General features: G+C 48.0%; 1 protein-coding gene across 1 annotated transcript in view; it reads right to left on the reverse strand.

Annotated features, from left to right (window-relative positions):
- Positions 1–13,668, reverse strand: part of UBAC2 (UBA domain containing 2) — a 153,489-nt gene that overhangs the window by 31,454 nt on the left and 108,367 nt on the right. Inside the window, exon 8 of the mRNA XM_040991542.1 lies at positions 6,901–7,146. Coding sequence (XP_040847476.1) covers positions 6,901–7,146 — 246 coding nt within the window. The remainder of the gene's footprint in view (positions 1–6,900; positions 7,147–13,668) is intronic.

Genomic DNA, 13,668 nt, shown 5'->3' on the forward strand with positions numbered 1-13,668 from the left:
CGCCACAGCCCCTTCCTTACTTCAGTTCATGTGCAGTGATAGCGCAACAACTGAGGGAAACCCTTCCCTTGGTAGGGTTTGTGGAAGATAGGTAGGTTATAGAAGACACTACAAAGGGCAGAAACACTGCCAGCCAGCCAGAAGAGCTGCAAGCAGCACAGTCAGGGTTTCCACACCATCTCTGTGCGCCCCTGCCAAGGCCCTTCCACCTGTTCAGTTACCTGAAGCTCCTCTGCCCTGTTCGCAGGCACACACAACTGGTTAAATTGGTAGGCACAGGTAATCAACTCAGTCCTCAGTCCCCTCCCACCAGGGAGGTTGGGAATGGGGCTAATGTTCCAAACCTCCAATCCCATGGCTGGCTCCCTGGGCAACTGGACCCCAATCTGAGGTTACCCAGAAGGACACTGTAAGGAACCCCAGGTTTCGGGGGCTGTACGCCAGGAACCAGAGCTGACTGAACGCATACTTCTTCCCAAGTCATAGTGTCACTGCTGATCCTGAGCAGCAGCAGATGGACTCCATTTGGGGAGGCCTTGGAAATCCTACCTGCACTGTGCTCTGGGCACTGTCAGACAGCCCAGGGATGTGCCCTGAACCTTCTGTTCCTCTGACATCATCGCACACTTTTTAGTCATCATTCACAGTCTAGTCAAAGTTGTTGTTGATGGGCCAGATCTCACTCCCTGCCTTGTTAGCAGGTCTCGCTGACCTACCACTGGTTGCAGGATGGGGGAAAAGCCAGTTTTAGGATGCTGTAATACCACCCTGGCCTGGCTTCTGCTCTCTGCCCAGCCTTCTCTTACAGCTCTTGCTCTTAGATGGCAAGATCTTTGATAAAGGCAACTGGCTCTGCCCCCACAGCTGCAATTGGGTCCTACACCTGGACCGGGGCCACATCTAAGCTCTCCCTGAGCTTTGCTGGGCTCTGGGAGCCTGTCAAGGAGGACCAGCTCCACCCGCCATCAGGCCACAAGGCTGGGCAGCCCCAGCTGACACTTCTCGCTGCCTTCCTACCTGCCCCTCAAGAAAGCTGGCACAAGGTCTTATTTACTCTTTCAGGGTGCCACCCACATCAGAATGAAAAGAAGAACAAGAAATAAAATGCATATGGTGTCTGTACTTCAAGAGCTCTCGGGTGACTGGATGTGCGTAAGATGCAAACCCGTGAGAAGTTATGAAACAGCCCTGGCAGTGAGAATGTAACCCATAGCTGCAAGTGGCAAAGCCACACTGAGATGTCACCCAGCATGAAGCTGACACCTGCTAGGGATGGGGTAGAGAAGAAGGCAGAGCGCATGAGGATAGGGTCAGTGTGGGGCTGACATGCTGTTCCCCGGGAGCCACACAAGAATGGAGCAACAGTCAGTATGGAGAGTTGAGAAAACGTCACAGCCACAGACGATAGGGATGTGATGTTGGGAACCCAGCTGTCCTGTCAACATGCCCGACAGTTTCTGGACAGCAGTGACATGTGGGAGAAAGCAAAGTACACATGAAATAGAGGAGGTTGTGGACACCAGCAATCTGACTTACTGGCCTGTAGGGCCCATGGCCCAGGAGCAATGAGGCCAGCACAACCAGGGTGCCTGGGGTCTCTCTCTGGGAGTGGGCAGTGTGAGGCTGCTGGACAGCAGGGGAGAAGCACCGGCAGCAGCAGAGCTCTTACTTTCCTGAGGCAGGATGAATATCTTGGTCCAAGGCAGGTGTGTCTAGTACAGGGGTCTAGCAGGATGAGGCCACTGGACCTTCTGTGCCTGTAGCACTTTTCAACCGAACCTCCTAACCCACCTCTCCCCATGCCTTCCCAAAGGGAATTCCTGCAGGCCCCAGCAGGCTTTCCCCACCATTGCTGTTGCTGGTTTGCCTAGGGGCCAAGGGTGGCAATGGAGGCGGGGCAGCAGTATCTCAGTCTGAAGCTGTTCAACCTCTCTTTCGGAAACTGACCATTCTCCAGCTTGGTTGTCTTGGAGCATTCCTGGGTGTCTCCTCATTTGCTGTGGTTTCTCCTCTATTTCCTCTTCAGCCTGCTAAGCCTGGTCTTGGGTGGCCTTTAACGGTGCTCCCAGAGGCGAGTCATGGGTCTCACCAGCCCTGACCATGCATCTGACTCCAGCTGGCCTGAGCTTGTGAAGCATTTCGGGGAATAGTCACTGCACATAGTTGTTCCTTCATTACTCAGCATTCAGGTACCCTTACCGACCACACACACCAAGAGGAAAATCTCTGCCATGCTCAGACCCATGGTGCAGACAGGGAGGGCAGTGGACAGCAGGAGTTGGGAATGCTGAGTACCAGCACATCCTGGACCCCCAAGGGGAGGCTGCCCAGAGGAGTTTTCTGCCAGGGAAAGCCAAGAGTGAACAGGAGGCAGGCACATGAGAAAAGTGTGGGTGAAGGGTATGGGGTGGAGAAGTTGGTACAGGGGAAATTTATTTTAGGCAGAGATGGGGACAGATGTGAAGGCAAGAAAGTGTGAAATGAACAACACAAATAGCCCCGTGGAGTGTGCCTGAGGGCCTGCCCAGGGCTGCAGAACAGCAGCCAGCTCAGGGGCTTGCAGGCCTTCTGTTGACTTGGGAGGGCCGGGCAAGCACTGTGGCATGAGGAAAGGCAGTGTTTTCCCCGTGCTCGTGCTGGAGGAAGCTAACTGGCGGTTGGTGGTTGTGGAGCAGGAGGGCGTGTGGCAGGTTCCCTAGCAATGACGACAGCAGGGCACACGACGTGATGCTTTTCCTCAGGCAGGGAGTGAGGAAGAGAGGCACATTTTGCACAGCAACAGGCCATTTTGAGTGCCTGTGGACCATTCTGTAGCAGTGTCCTGCAGGCAGCAGCTTATTTCGGTCTGGAGCCGGGGAAAGGGCAGGTCCAGCTCTCAGTGGGCAGCTTTGGCACAGCAGCAAGGACCCCTGATTGGAGTGACCTTCTGAGGGGCCAGAGAGGGAAGCTCTGCAGATGAGCACAGAAGCCTGGGGGATAACATGTTTAGGGCACGCAGAGGATGAGACCAACACTAGCTTGGCCAAGGTGCTCTCTGCTGGCTGAGGGTCCTCCACAACATTTATGGCAAAGAGAATAAAAAGATGTTTATTTTGGTGCAAAAATAATTTTGAAATTCATGCAAATGTAAGGTCTTCAAACAAATCATAAAAATGTATGTGTTGTGAAAATAACTCAGCATAGATTTCAAAAACTTTTTCATACCCAAATAAACTTTCACAAATCTTCTGAAATGCTCTTAGGTTTGGCCCCTCTTCCATGGTCTCTCCCTTCTCACATGCATCTTACCTGTGGAACCCCAAAAAGGTTTTGGGAGGCAAGCGCCCTGCTTTGTGACTGAGTGCTCAGCCGCTCCCTATAGATATTAGGACCCAACTCCCGTCTCCAGCTGCAGTGTGCACCTGCCTTCTTTCTGCAAATCCTGCTCTTGCAGGATGGGATGCCCCTGCTTCCAGCCATGCCCTGCCTGACATCAGGCCACACTGAGGCTTCCCTTCTGGGTTTCCTATTGCCCCCAGGGACTGCAGTGACTGTGTTACTGTCCACGTGCATCACAAGCTGCTGCCTGATCTCCAGAATGCTGACCACAAAGTCACCCAGGAAAATGACCTGAGATTCCCTTCTTTTGTGCCTGTGTCAGGCCCCCAGTCCTGCCTGAGCTTTTCCAGGAGTGTGACTGCGTGGAGTCGCCAGGGAGCACAGGTGGTAGTGACAGTGACAGCCAGGCAGCTGCCTGATGGCAATGCAAGAGGACAGATATGGGCAAAAGAAATCTCAAGGAACAAGTACAAGTAAGACTTTGGTGTTGCCTGGGACACTTGAAACAAGAGACTGTAGAGAGGCCATTTTTAATGTACAATAGTTAGTAACTGACTCTATAACCTAACAAACTGAAGTTTATCAGGGCCATCTGAAAGCCAACAGTTCTTAAACAAACCATAGATGTATTTTAACTGCAGCAACAGTTTTACAGCCTATAATAAATGACCCACAGGCATTAAAACAAGCTAGAAGATATTTCTGAAACGTAGAGAAGATGATGGAAGCAGAAATTGTATGGGACTGGCACAAAGTATGGTGGGACAGTACCCAAAGGATGCCATGAAAAGGACATGTGGTTATTCAAAGCTGCCCTCCGCTATTATACTCCATCCAGTACAACTGGATCTGGTACAGTTTCCACGCATGTTCATGCACACAGCAGCATGCCCACAGTAGCAGTTGAAGAGAAGAATTCTCTGTGTAATTATCCTGTGCTCCAGCTAAAGGACTGAACACAACCCAGTAAGGGAGTTCAGGAGGCTTGGATGTCCAAGTGTCCGGGATCCTAAGACATTTTAAGGACAAACGCTCTGGCAAGAGCCCAGGGGTAGTGTCCTACCTAGCACTTTAGATCTGTGGTTACACTAAACTCGCAGCTTGCATGTGGTGGGTGGAGCCACACCAAGGCAGTGATTTCCCTGATGCCTATGGGTCTTCCATTCACGAAGCGTGGGCTGTGTAACTTAGAGATCCTCTGCTGCTCAAAGCATGGGGAGCATGGAAAGATGCCATGGGGTTCACAGCAGGCCTTGGAGGGGGCAGGGAGCACAAGTGGGCCCTCAGGTCCTGGGAAGGAGGGCAAACTGAGAAGCTCCTATTTGCCTCAAACTGCTGCTGGACCGCCAAGTGCTAGTACATGACACACACATGGAACACATGGTCAGCAGAGGACACACCTGTCAGCAGGCTGGAAAGTCACCAGCAGATGACAGCAGGGCACTGGCCAGCTGTAGAGGCTGACAAGCCACATACTGCATGCCTCCCTGGATCACACTCACAGTCCCTGCAACCAAGGGACAGGGAGCCTGGCTCTCAGAAGTGGGGCATAAAAGACAAGGGAAAGGGGACTGTGGTTGCACTCCGGAGTAACCTTGAAAGATGGTAATGATGCAAATTTTCCTATTAGGCATGGCTGGACAGTACACCTGGTCACACACTTTGTGAGGAAGGCAAGTGGCCTGTGATGATAACACACGTGACTCCAGGGATGAGGGGGTGGGCTCGGGACTGGAAGGCCTGAGGAAGAGGCAGGTAGAGGTAGCTCAAGGAACAGGCAGGAAGTGCGATGGCTTTGCTTTGCAGTGACACCTGCCACACATGCCATCACAGCGAAAGCACTTAGCAGCAGAAAGCATTTCCTTGACAGGAACTCTGTCACAAGTCACCCCACTATTGGCAGTGAAACAAAGTCGCCCTGGTGGGAGTGGTGGAGGCTACGCAGGGGTCCACTCACACAGCCCAATCAAGTAACTGCCGCTGAGGAACACCCAACATGCCACTGACCAAGACTGCTGAGCCCTCTAGGAACAAATAGCCATTTGGTGTCGTGTCAGCCAATCTGGGCCCTCTTAGCTTGGGGAGGCCTGACTCATGCCTCCCTTGGGTCAGAGGCTGAAGTACTAACTCTTGCAATGTGACTGTTCCAGTAAGAAGGCAAGGGTCCCTAGTGGTCCAAGTCCTTTGGATTGAAGGAGGCATGAGGGCCTCAGAAAGTATCTTCATGGCCGTCTCCCTTCCTCCTGCCCCTCTACCTCACGTCATATCTGAAGCAAGGCATGGAGGCCAGCATTTCTTCCTCCTAAGGCAGGTCACAGGAACAACTCCTTGTCCCCACAGTGAGGAACTCTAGCCAAGACATTTTCGCTCCTCCATGGAGAGTGATCCTTTCAGAGGGGCCCTGCTCTGTTCCCAGGAGGAAGGCAAGTACAGAGGCCGCCCTGCTGGGTGTCCCTTGCAGCCTACCACAGGGATCATATCCTTTGCTCCTTTCACTCTCACTCCTGCTCCCCCAAATCCCTGCTGAACACAGGGCTCCCAGACTGCACCACTATTCACCTTGGGCCAGGTTTGCTCTCAGAGAGCCTGCCTGGCTCCAGGACCTCAACTCTCACTTCTAGAGTCCACTCCATCATCAATAACCACAGCTCCAACTTTCCCAGGACAGACACACCATGAATCTTTTACAGTATGTCCCAGTCATTTCAAATTCAAATAACGGTTTAGGGAACAGCTTTGTTTCTCTTTCCTCTGTAGACTCAATGCCTCTGATAGCCCTCCTCCCACCCCAGGCATCAACTCTGGGACCTGTGTCTCCACGGCACCCGAGGGAAAATGGACACAGCTGCGCCTCTCCAGACAACTGAGAGCTCTGTGGACCCACCTGCTGTATCTGTGCTAGCAGGAGATCGGCAGATGGCAAAAGAGAACTGCTCATCTCCTCGCCTGCAGGTGAAGAAGATGGAGGCAGGCAAGGAAGCCCAGGGTGCTGGGTCACAGAAATGTCCAAGGAAAATGAACTGAGGCTTTAGCCCGAGTGCGGTAATCCTGTTCCGCTGTCTCCTGGTTCATGTGGACAATGCAGTGTTGGCAAACAGCAGTACAGCAGGCTCTGCTCACTGAGCCCAAAGCCAAGGACACATAGCAGTGATTGCATTTATTCATCAGTTGTTCCCTTGAAAACCTTCATATTCTCATTTCAGATGAGGAAAATTTTTTGTATTTGTTCTTTATCCACGGCACATGAGGAACATTTTTTCACAGGAAGACACTGTGGCTTTTAGAAGATTGAGAAAACAGATAAATGCCCTGTTTCGTTAAGTAGGTTGGTGTTTCTCTAAGAAATAACGCTTATCTACTGTAAGTGGAATTAGAATGTCCAGTTGGGCCACAGTTGCAGCTGCACTTTGCTCTGTTCACCTCAGGAAAACTAAAACTAACCACTACGAGAGCGCAGGCTCCTGTGTGGAAGTAGAGTCCCTGCGAGGCTGCAAGCGTTCAAGGAGCTTCGATCACACGGGGCAGAGGAGCTCCCTGAGCCCACTGGGGACATGAGCCATGGAGACCATCAGGACTGCCTACCTGCTGCTGCCGCTGTCGCCTCACTTGCGCAAACTGGGAGAGCATCAGCTGCTGGTCCAGCAGCTCCATCCTCTGCTGTCTCTGGATGTCCACGGTGGCACCCATTCCAACCCTGGCTTCGCCAGCGGGTTCTGAAGATGAGAAGACAGGCTCAAGTGTCCAAGAAAAAAACTTGGCCATCCAGCTGGGGACACGGAGCACCTGATGAATTTGGAACATTTTGCTGTCATAGCACATTCCAGAAATCTAGAAGAAGAAAAAGTACAGCTGAATTTTCTAAATGGAAACAATTTTGGAGAACATATTTAACTGCAAAATTATCTGGGTACCATTTTTTTCTTAGGTTTAGCAGTGTCTTGCAAAAACTACAGAACACAGGGCACACAAATGAATGGACAACTTTCTCTTCTTAGTGAAACAAAGTGGTTTCCAACAAACCAGGATACAGCAAAATTTTAGCGCACAGCAACATGTAAAGTACTGACAAAATACTAAGAAAAAGGTCTTTACCATAACAATCTTCCACTTTACTCTCTGTGGTTACCCACATTGGCAGAAGGCCAGCAAGGAGAGAGGGTGCAGCCACAGGACTCTGATGGCCAGCTACTTAATATATTTACCAGAAAACAAAGACAGCTAAAACTTCTGCATTCTATTTACATATTTTTCTATTTTATTATTATTATCATTATCATCATCATTATCATTTTATGATAGAGCTCCACAGGTCCTGGGATTTCCCTTACTGACTTCCCAAATCCCCTCCCTCACACTGAATTTCCTTATGTTACTACAGTAGTATAGTTCTTCATAAACAGTCATAATAAGCCCATCTTTGCAGATATGAACAATGGCAGAGAGTCCAACATCCTATTGTTAAGATATATTGAACAGTTTCATTGGGAGTCCATCTTTGTCTGGAAGTAGGGATGCACACTGCATTGTATCCTCACATCTGGATACGACAGTCTACATAGCTACTATACATCTCCTTGAATGAAAAGCCACAATACAAAATCAACAACAGGAAGAAAAATAGAAATTAAAAGCGCCATGAAGCTAAATAACATGCTACTGAATGATTAATGTGTTGCTGAAAAAATGAAAATCAAGAACCTTCTTGAAGAAAATGATGCTACTCTATGACCGTTGAGTCAGTAAAGAATTTAATGAAAAAAAAAACTGTTTTGAAGAAATGAAAACAAAAACAAAACAAAATCCATGAGATACAGTTTCTGCTCTGATCTTTGTTGGTGAGGTGTGTTGGATGCTATTATTTTTCTCTGTCAAGAGAACATCTTTATCATTTTTTTTAAAGATTTATTTTTATCATGTTTTTATTGGAAAGGCGGATATACAGAGAGGAGAGACAGAGAGGAAGATCTTCCGTCCGATGATTCACCCCCCAAGTGAGCCCAACAGGCCGATACTATGCCGATCCGAAGCCAGGAGCCTCTTCCGGGTCTCCCACACGGGTGCAGGGTCCCAAAGCTTTGGGCCATCCTCATCCTCGACTGCTTTCCCTGGCCACAGGCAGGGAGCTGGAAGGGAAGCGGGGCTGCCGGGATTAGAACCGGCGCCCATATGGGATCCCGGGCGTGCAAGGTGAGGACCTTAACCACTTGCGCCACGGCGCCGGGCCCCATCTTTATCATTTTTACGGCAGGTCTAGAAAAAGCATATTCTTTGAGCTTTTCTTCACTGTGGAAGAATTTCATTTCATCTCAAAGACAAAGGAAAGCTTTGCTGGGCATATTATTCTGGGCTGACAATTTATTTTCCTTTTAGAATCTGGAATATGTCGCTCCATTCTCTTCTTGCCTGTAGAATTTTCTGCCAGAGGTCAGCTCTGAATTTGATGGGCATTCCTCCATATGTCAATTGATTTTTTTCACGTGTACATTTAAGGATCTTTTCCTTATGTTCGATTGAAGAGAGCTTGATTATCATGTGTCGTCGTGAAGATTGGTTTTGGTCAAGCCTGTTGGGAATTCTGTGCCCTCCTGGATATTGTTTCCCAATCCTTTTTTCAGATTAGGAAATTTTCCTTTGTTATTCATTCAATACATTTTTAGACCTAGATTCTCTTTTTGTGCCTTCTGGAACTCCCATAACTCCTCACATTTTTTAAAAAAAAATTTGGGCCTGGCACAGTAGCCTAGCAGCTAAAGTCCTAGCCTTACATGCACTGGGATCCCATACGGGTGCCAGTTCTAATTCTCGTGGCCCCACTTCCCATCCAGCTCCCTGCTTGTGGCCTGGGAAAGCAGTCAAAGATGGCTCAAAGTCTTGGGACCCTGAACCCAAGTGGGAGATCTGGAAGAAGCTCCTGGCTCCTGGCTTCGGATTGGCTTAGCTCTGACCGCTGTGGTCACTTGGGGAGTGAATCATTGGATGGAAGATCTTCCTTTCTGTCTCTCCTCTTCTCTGTATATCTGACTTTGCAATAATAAAAAAAATCTTAAAAAAAAAAAAACAAAAACATGGGCCCGGCACCGTGGCGCAAGTGGTTAAGGTCCTCACCTTGCACGCCCGGGATCCCATATGGGCACTGGTTCTAATCCCGAGAGCCCCGCTTCCTTTCCAGCTCCCTGCCTGTGGCCCGGGAAAGCAGCAGAGGACAGCCCAAGGCTTTGGGACCCTGCACCCGTGTGGGAGACCCAGAAGAGGCTCCTGGCTTCGAATCAGCATAGTATCGGCCCGTTGCGCTCACTTGGGGAGTGACTCATCGGACGGAAGATCTTCCTCTCTGTCTCTCCTCTCTGTATATCCGCCTTTCCAATGAGAAAATAATAAAAATAAATCTTTAAAAAAAACAAAAACAAAAACAACCCCAAAAGAAGTGAAGTTGGCTATCAGCCAGACTTGGCGAGGCCAAGGAGAACCTTTGGACAGTCCCAGGGAAGGTAAGTGGATCAGCCCCCAGAGACAGCATGGCGGCAACTGCTGGTGAAGGCGAGTGTACTTTCATTCTACGTTTCCAGCAGACACACAGGCTCAAGAGTGGGCTAGTCATACAACAGACTCGAGCCCTTCAAACAAACACGAGGGCACCCTCAAAAATTCATGGGAAGCATGTATTTTGGAAAAAAAAAACCCCTATGAATGAATTAAAATTTTTTATGCCAAAATTTCTTTCTTCCTTTCTTCAGTCTCTTTAGTTTCCGAACAGCGAGGCAGAGGCCCAGAGAATCTGTTGAGTTATCGCTATTTCTCCTAACAAGGTTCCCTGTTCTGGGGAGTTCACAGGAACCTCACGGCACCACAGAGGGGCCATTCTGACGGAATCCTGCATGAACAAGCTTCTGAGATCAGAGGTACAAAACTTTTACCTGACACGCAGGTGTGGGACATGTGTGTCTTAACGGCTAGGCCAAATGTCTCTTCCTAAAACTACCTTTTAATTTTCTTTTCCATGACATTTTTCCATAGCCTCACACACTTCATGGATATCTGTCACTGTGTTCAAAGCTGAATGAAATCATCCACTAACGATATCACATCCCGAGTCTGTCCTTTTGCAAACATCTCAAAACATAAACCAGAACTTTCCACTGTTCCTGGACACATCCATGGGTGTAAGGAGAGACTCACAGAAAGCAGCAGGTGACAGGGAAAGTAGTTGTTCTTAAAACGGAGAGATTATGATGTCAACATGGTACAGTACATCATGAATTGATAGGAGATATTTCTTTTCTGAAGATTTGGTAAGAAGGAAAATGGAGGGGCTGCGATGATGGCTCAAGTGGCTAATCCTACACCCGCAAGCACTAGCATTCCATGTGGGCACTGGTTTCCTACCCCAGCTGCTCCACTTCCCATCCAGCTCCCTGCTTGTGGCCTGGAAAAGCAGCAGAGGATGGCCCAAAGCCTTGGGACCCTGCACCCACATGGGAGATCTGTAAGAGGCTCCTGACTCCTGGCTTCAGATCAGCTCAGCTCTGCCCGTTGTGGCCATTTGGGGAGTGAACCGGCAGATAGAGTTTATTTCTCTCTGTCTTTCCTTCTCTCTGTAAATTTGCCTTTGCAATAAAAACAAATCAATCTTACATAAAAAAGGAAAATAGAAAACGGGGTGTTTAACAGCAGAGTTACACTGAGTGAATTGAAAGACAGAGAAATTATGTTAAAAATTATGTTTGAACTTGGTAAAAGAAAAAAACCTTTAGTTTTTAGTAACTCAAAATGCCTAAATGCGGTTGTACATTTATTCATTTTTCCTTTAAGCTCTGTTTCCACTTAATGCCCGTAGAAATGGTTAACAGATACATGTGGATTTAATGCAATGGACCCTCTCACCAAGCAAGTGTTCTGTTGAACACATACCAAGGAGTCTGTTGAGTCCAGTACTGATAGGACCATCTTCTTCCTCTCTTGACTTTTAATCTTTGTGTGTGTGTCACTATATTTAAAGTGTGACTAACAGATAACATATCTTTAATTTTAAGTATAATATGACAGTATCAGCTTTTAGACAGGTATGTTTAGCCAGCTACACTTCATGTATACATGTGGATACGAGGGGAATAGGTTCTTGTCTTTACACAACAAGAAATTCAGACAAGAGACAGAAAAGAAGGGCAAGCAAGACAGAAAAATTTAACGGGGCAGGGTGTCCACCACAATGGATGGGCACCTCTCCAGACAGAATCAGAGAGGCACTGCCCAATCTCTCAGATTGGGGAAAGCATGGTGACATGGTTTAATGGAGACAATATGTTAGGCAGGTCAGGTGGCAGCTCAGGCAAGCTGAGCATGCAAACTACATGTAGACTGAGGCTTTTATGAGCATGGGACCCAGTTCTCGTAGTGTTTCTCCTTCTCCAGCACAAGGGCTTGCCGACAGAGAATGAGGTAACATTGGAGAACCCACTGGCCACTGGGCAGGGAAGATTCAATATGCATCCTTAACTTATCACAATGTGTTCAGAGTTAATATTGAAATTCTTTTTTTTTTTTTAAAGATTTCTTTACTTTTATTTGAAAGTCAGATTTACAGAGAGGAGGAGAGGTAGATAGAAGTTTCATCTGCTGTTTCACTCCCCAAATGGCTACAGAAGGCGATAGCTGTACCAGGAGCCTCCTTCAGGCCGCCTGTGTGGCTACATGGTCCCAAGGCTTTGGGTCATCCTCCACTGCTCTCCCAGGGCACATAATACCAACAGATTCAGAAACTAAGAATTAGGAGAAAAAATCATGACGATGCATAGGCATTACCTATACTCAAAGAGCTCCTAGCTCTGCTTCTGCTTTTCCACAGGGGAGAGTCAGCCGCAGATGAGGGCCAAGGCTCCTTCCTCTCCTGCCCACGTCTTTCTGCACCGTCATCATCACAGCCACACTCGCAGTAGGAGCATCCTACAAATCACTGTGATGTCACACCTAGCAATAAACAACACATTGCTGCAAATTCTGGTGGGGATGCAGCATGTCTTTTCTGCTCTTAGGTTTAAATTTCTATCCTGTCAGTTTGAATATGAGCTCTGCAGGGGCTGGGCAGGGGTTTGAATAGTTCTGATCACTATTGTGGTCCGCGTGCCTATGACAGTGCCTCACACACAGCAAACTCTCTTAAGTATTTGTTGGATAAATAGCCAACGGGAGGTGCTCCAAAAAAATATCAGACCCTTTTAAAGTATACTGCAAAGCTGTCAAAAGACACTCTCTTTGGGTTTCCAGTTCATAATTTCCCACATGACTCTGGCACCTCACCAAGACTTAAACAAATAAAGTCCTACTGTAAAATGCTTCAGATACTCACAAAAGATTAAAATATAAACATTTAAGTTCCTGCAATTATTTCATAAATACAGACCACTCTATTCTGTGATGATACAGCATAAGAGTACCTGCATTGAACTTTTACCTAATCACTACCCAAAACTGATTAATATAATCACTTGCTACTATTACTACTTACTATCATACTACTTAAGTATAATACATAGTATTATAATACTTACATTAGTATACTTACTACTTACTATTATACTACTTACTTAGACTTTTAGCCTAATCTTCATTGTCTTAGAAACCCTTCTTGTAATGAGACAGCTTTCTTGAAACTCATCAAGCTTGTTAAAAATAGGCTTTAAAAATAGGTATGCTCAGATTTGCATGTCAACACGCCAGGGGAGACAAAGGAAGGGGCCTGGGAGGCCTCCAGGCTGGGGAAGCCCACAATCAAACCCAGGGGTCATAGAGCACCAGGGGAGACAAATGGGGAGGACTAGCTACAATTCAGGGAACACTCAGGCCAGGAATCAGGAACCCCAACTAGAAACGAGAAACCAGGGTCAGGCAGCCAGAGAGTGTTCCCGCCCAAGCCTAGCCAGAGGTTTCTGGCCATGGCTCTGCATTGAGGGGAGGAGCTCCCAGACTCCAAGAAATGATGAACTAGTAAAAGAATAACAGGAATCCCTTCTCCTTCATTCCACTAGTAACCATGGCCCAACTGCACAGCCATTCATCAGATTTTTCAATTATGAGTCCTTTTTGAAAGGGAATCACGAGATAAAGCCTGTAACAGTCAGAGTGGCCAACATGTGAAACACTCTTGATCACAGAGCGCAACCTAAACTGTCCTCTGGTCTTACTTAGCACAAGCTCGAAACCACCACAGGCAAAGGTGAGAAACCACGACCTGGTGATGACACCCAGGTGCTGTTCTCCTTCTCCAGCCAACTGTGGCTGAACACAGCCCACCACACAAGCTGTTCTGCCCAAGGCCCGACAGGTCGCTGCTCAGGAACCTGCCCATCCAACCAG

This window comes from Ochotona curzoniae, unplaced genomic scaffold, assembly GCF_017591425.1.
Source record: "Ochotona curzoniae isolate NIBS_2020 unplaced genomic scaffold, NIBS_Ocur_1.0 contig_64, whole genome shotgun sequence".
Lineage (NCBI taxonomy): Eukaryota > Metazoa > Chordata > Mammalia > Lagomorpha > Ochotonidae > Ochotona > Ochotona curzoniae.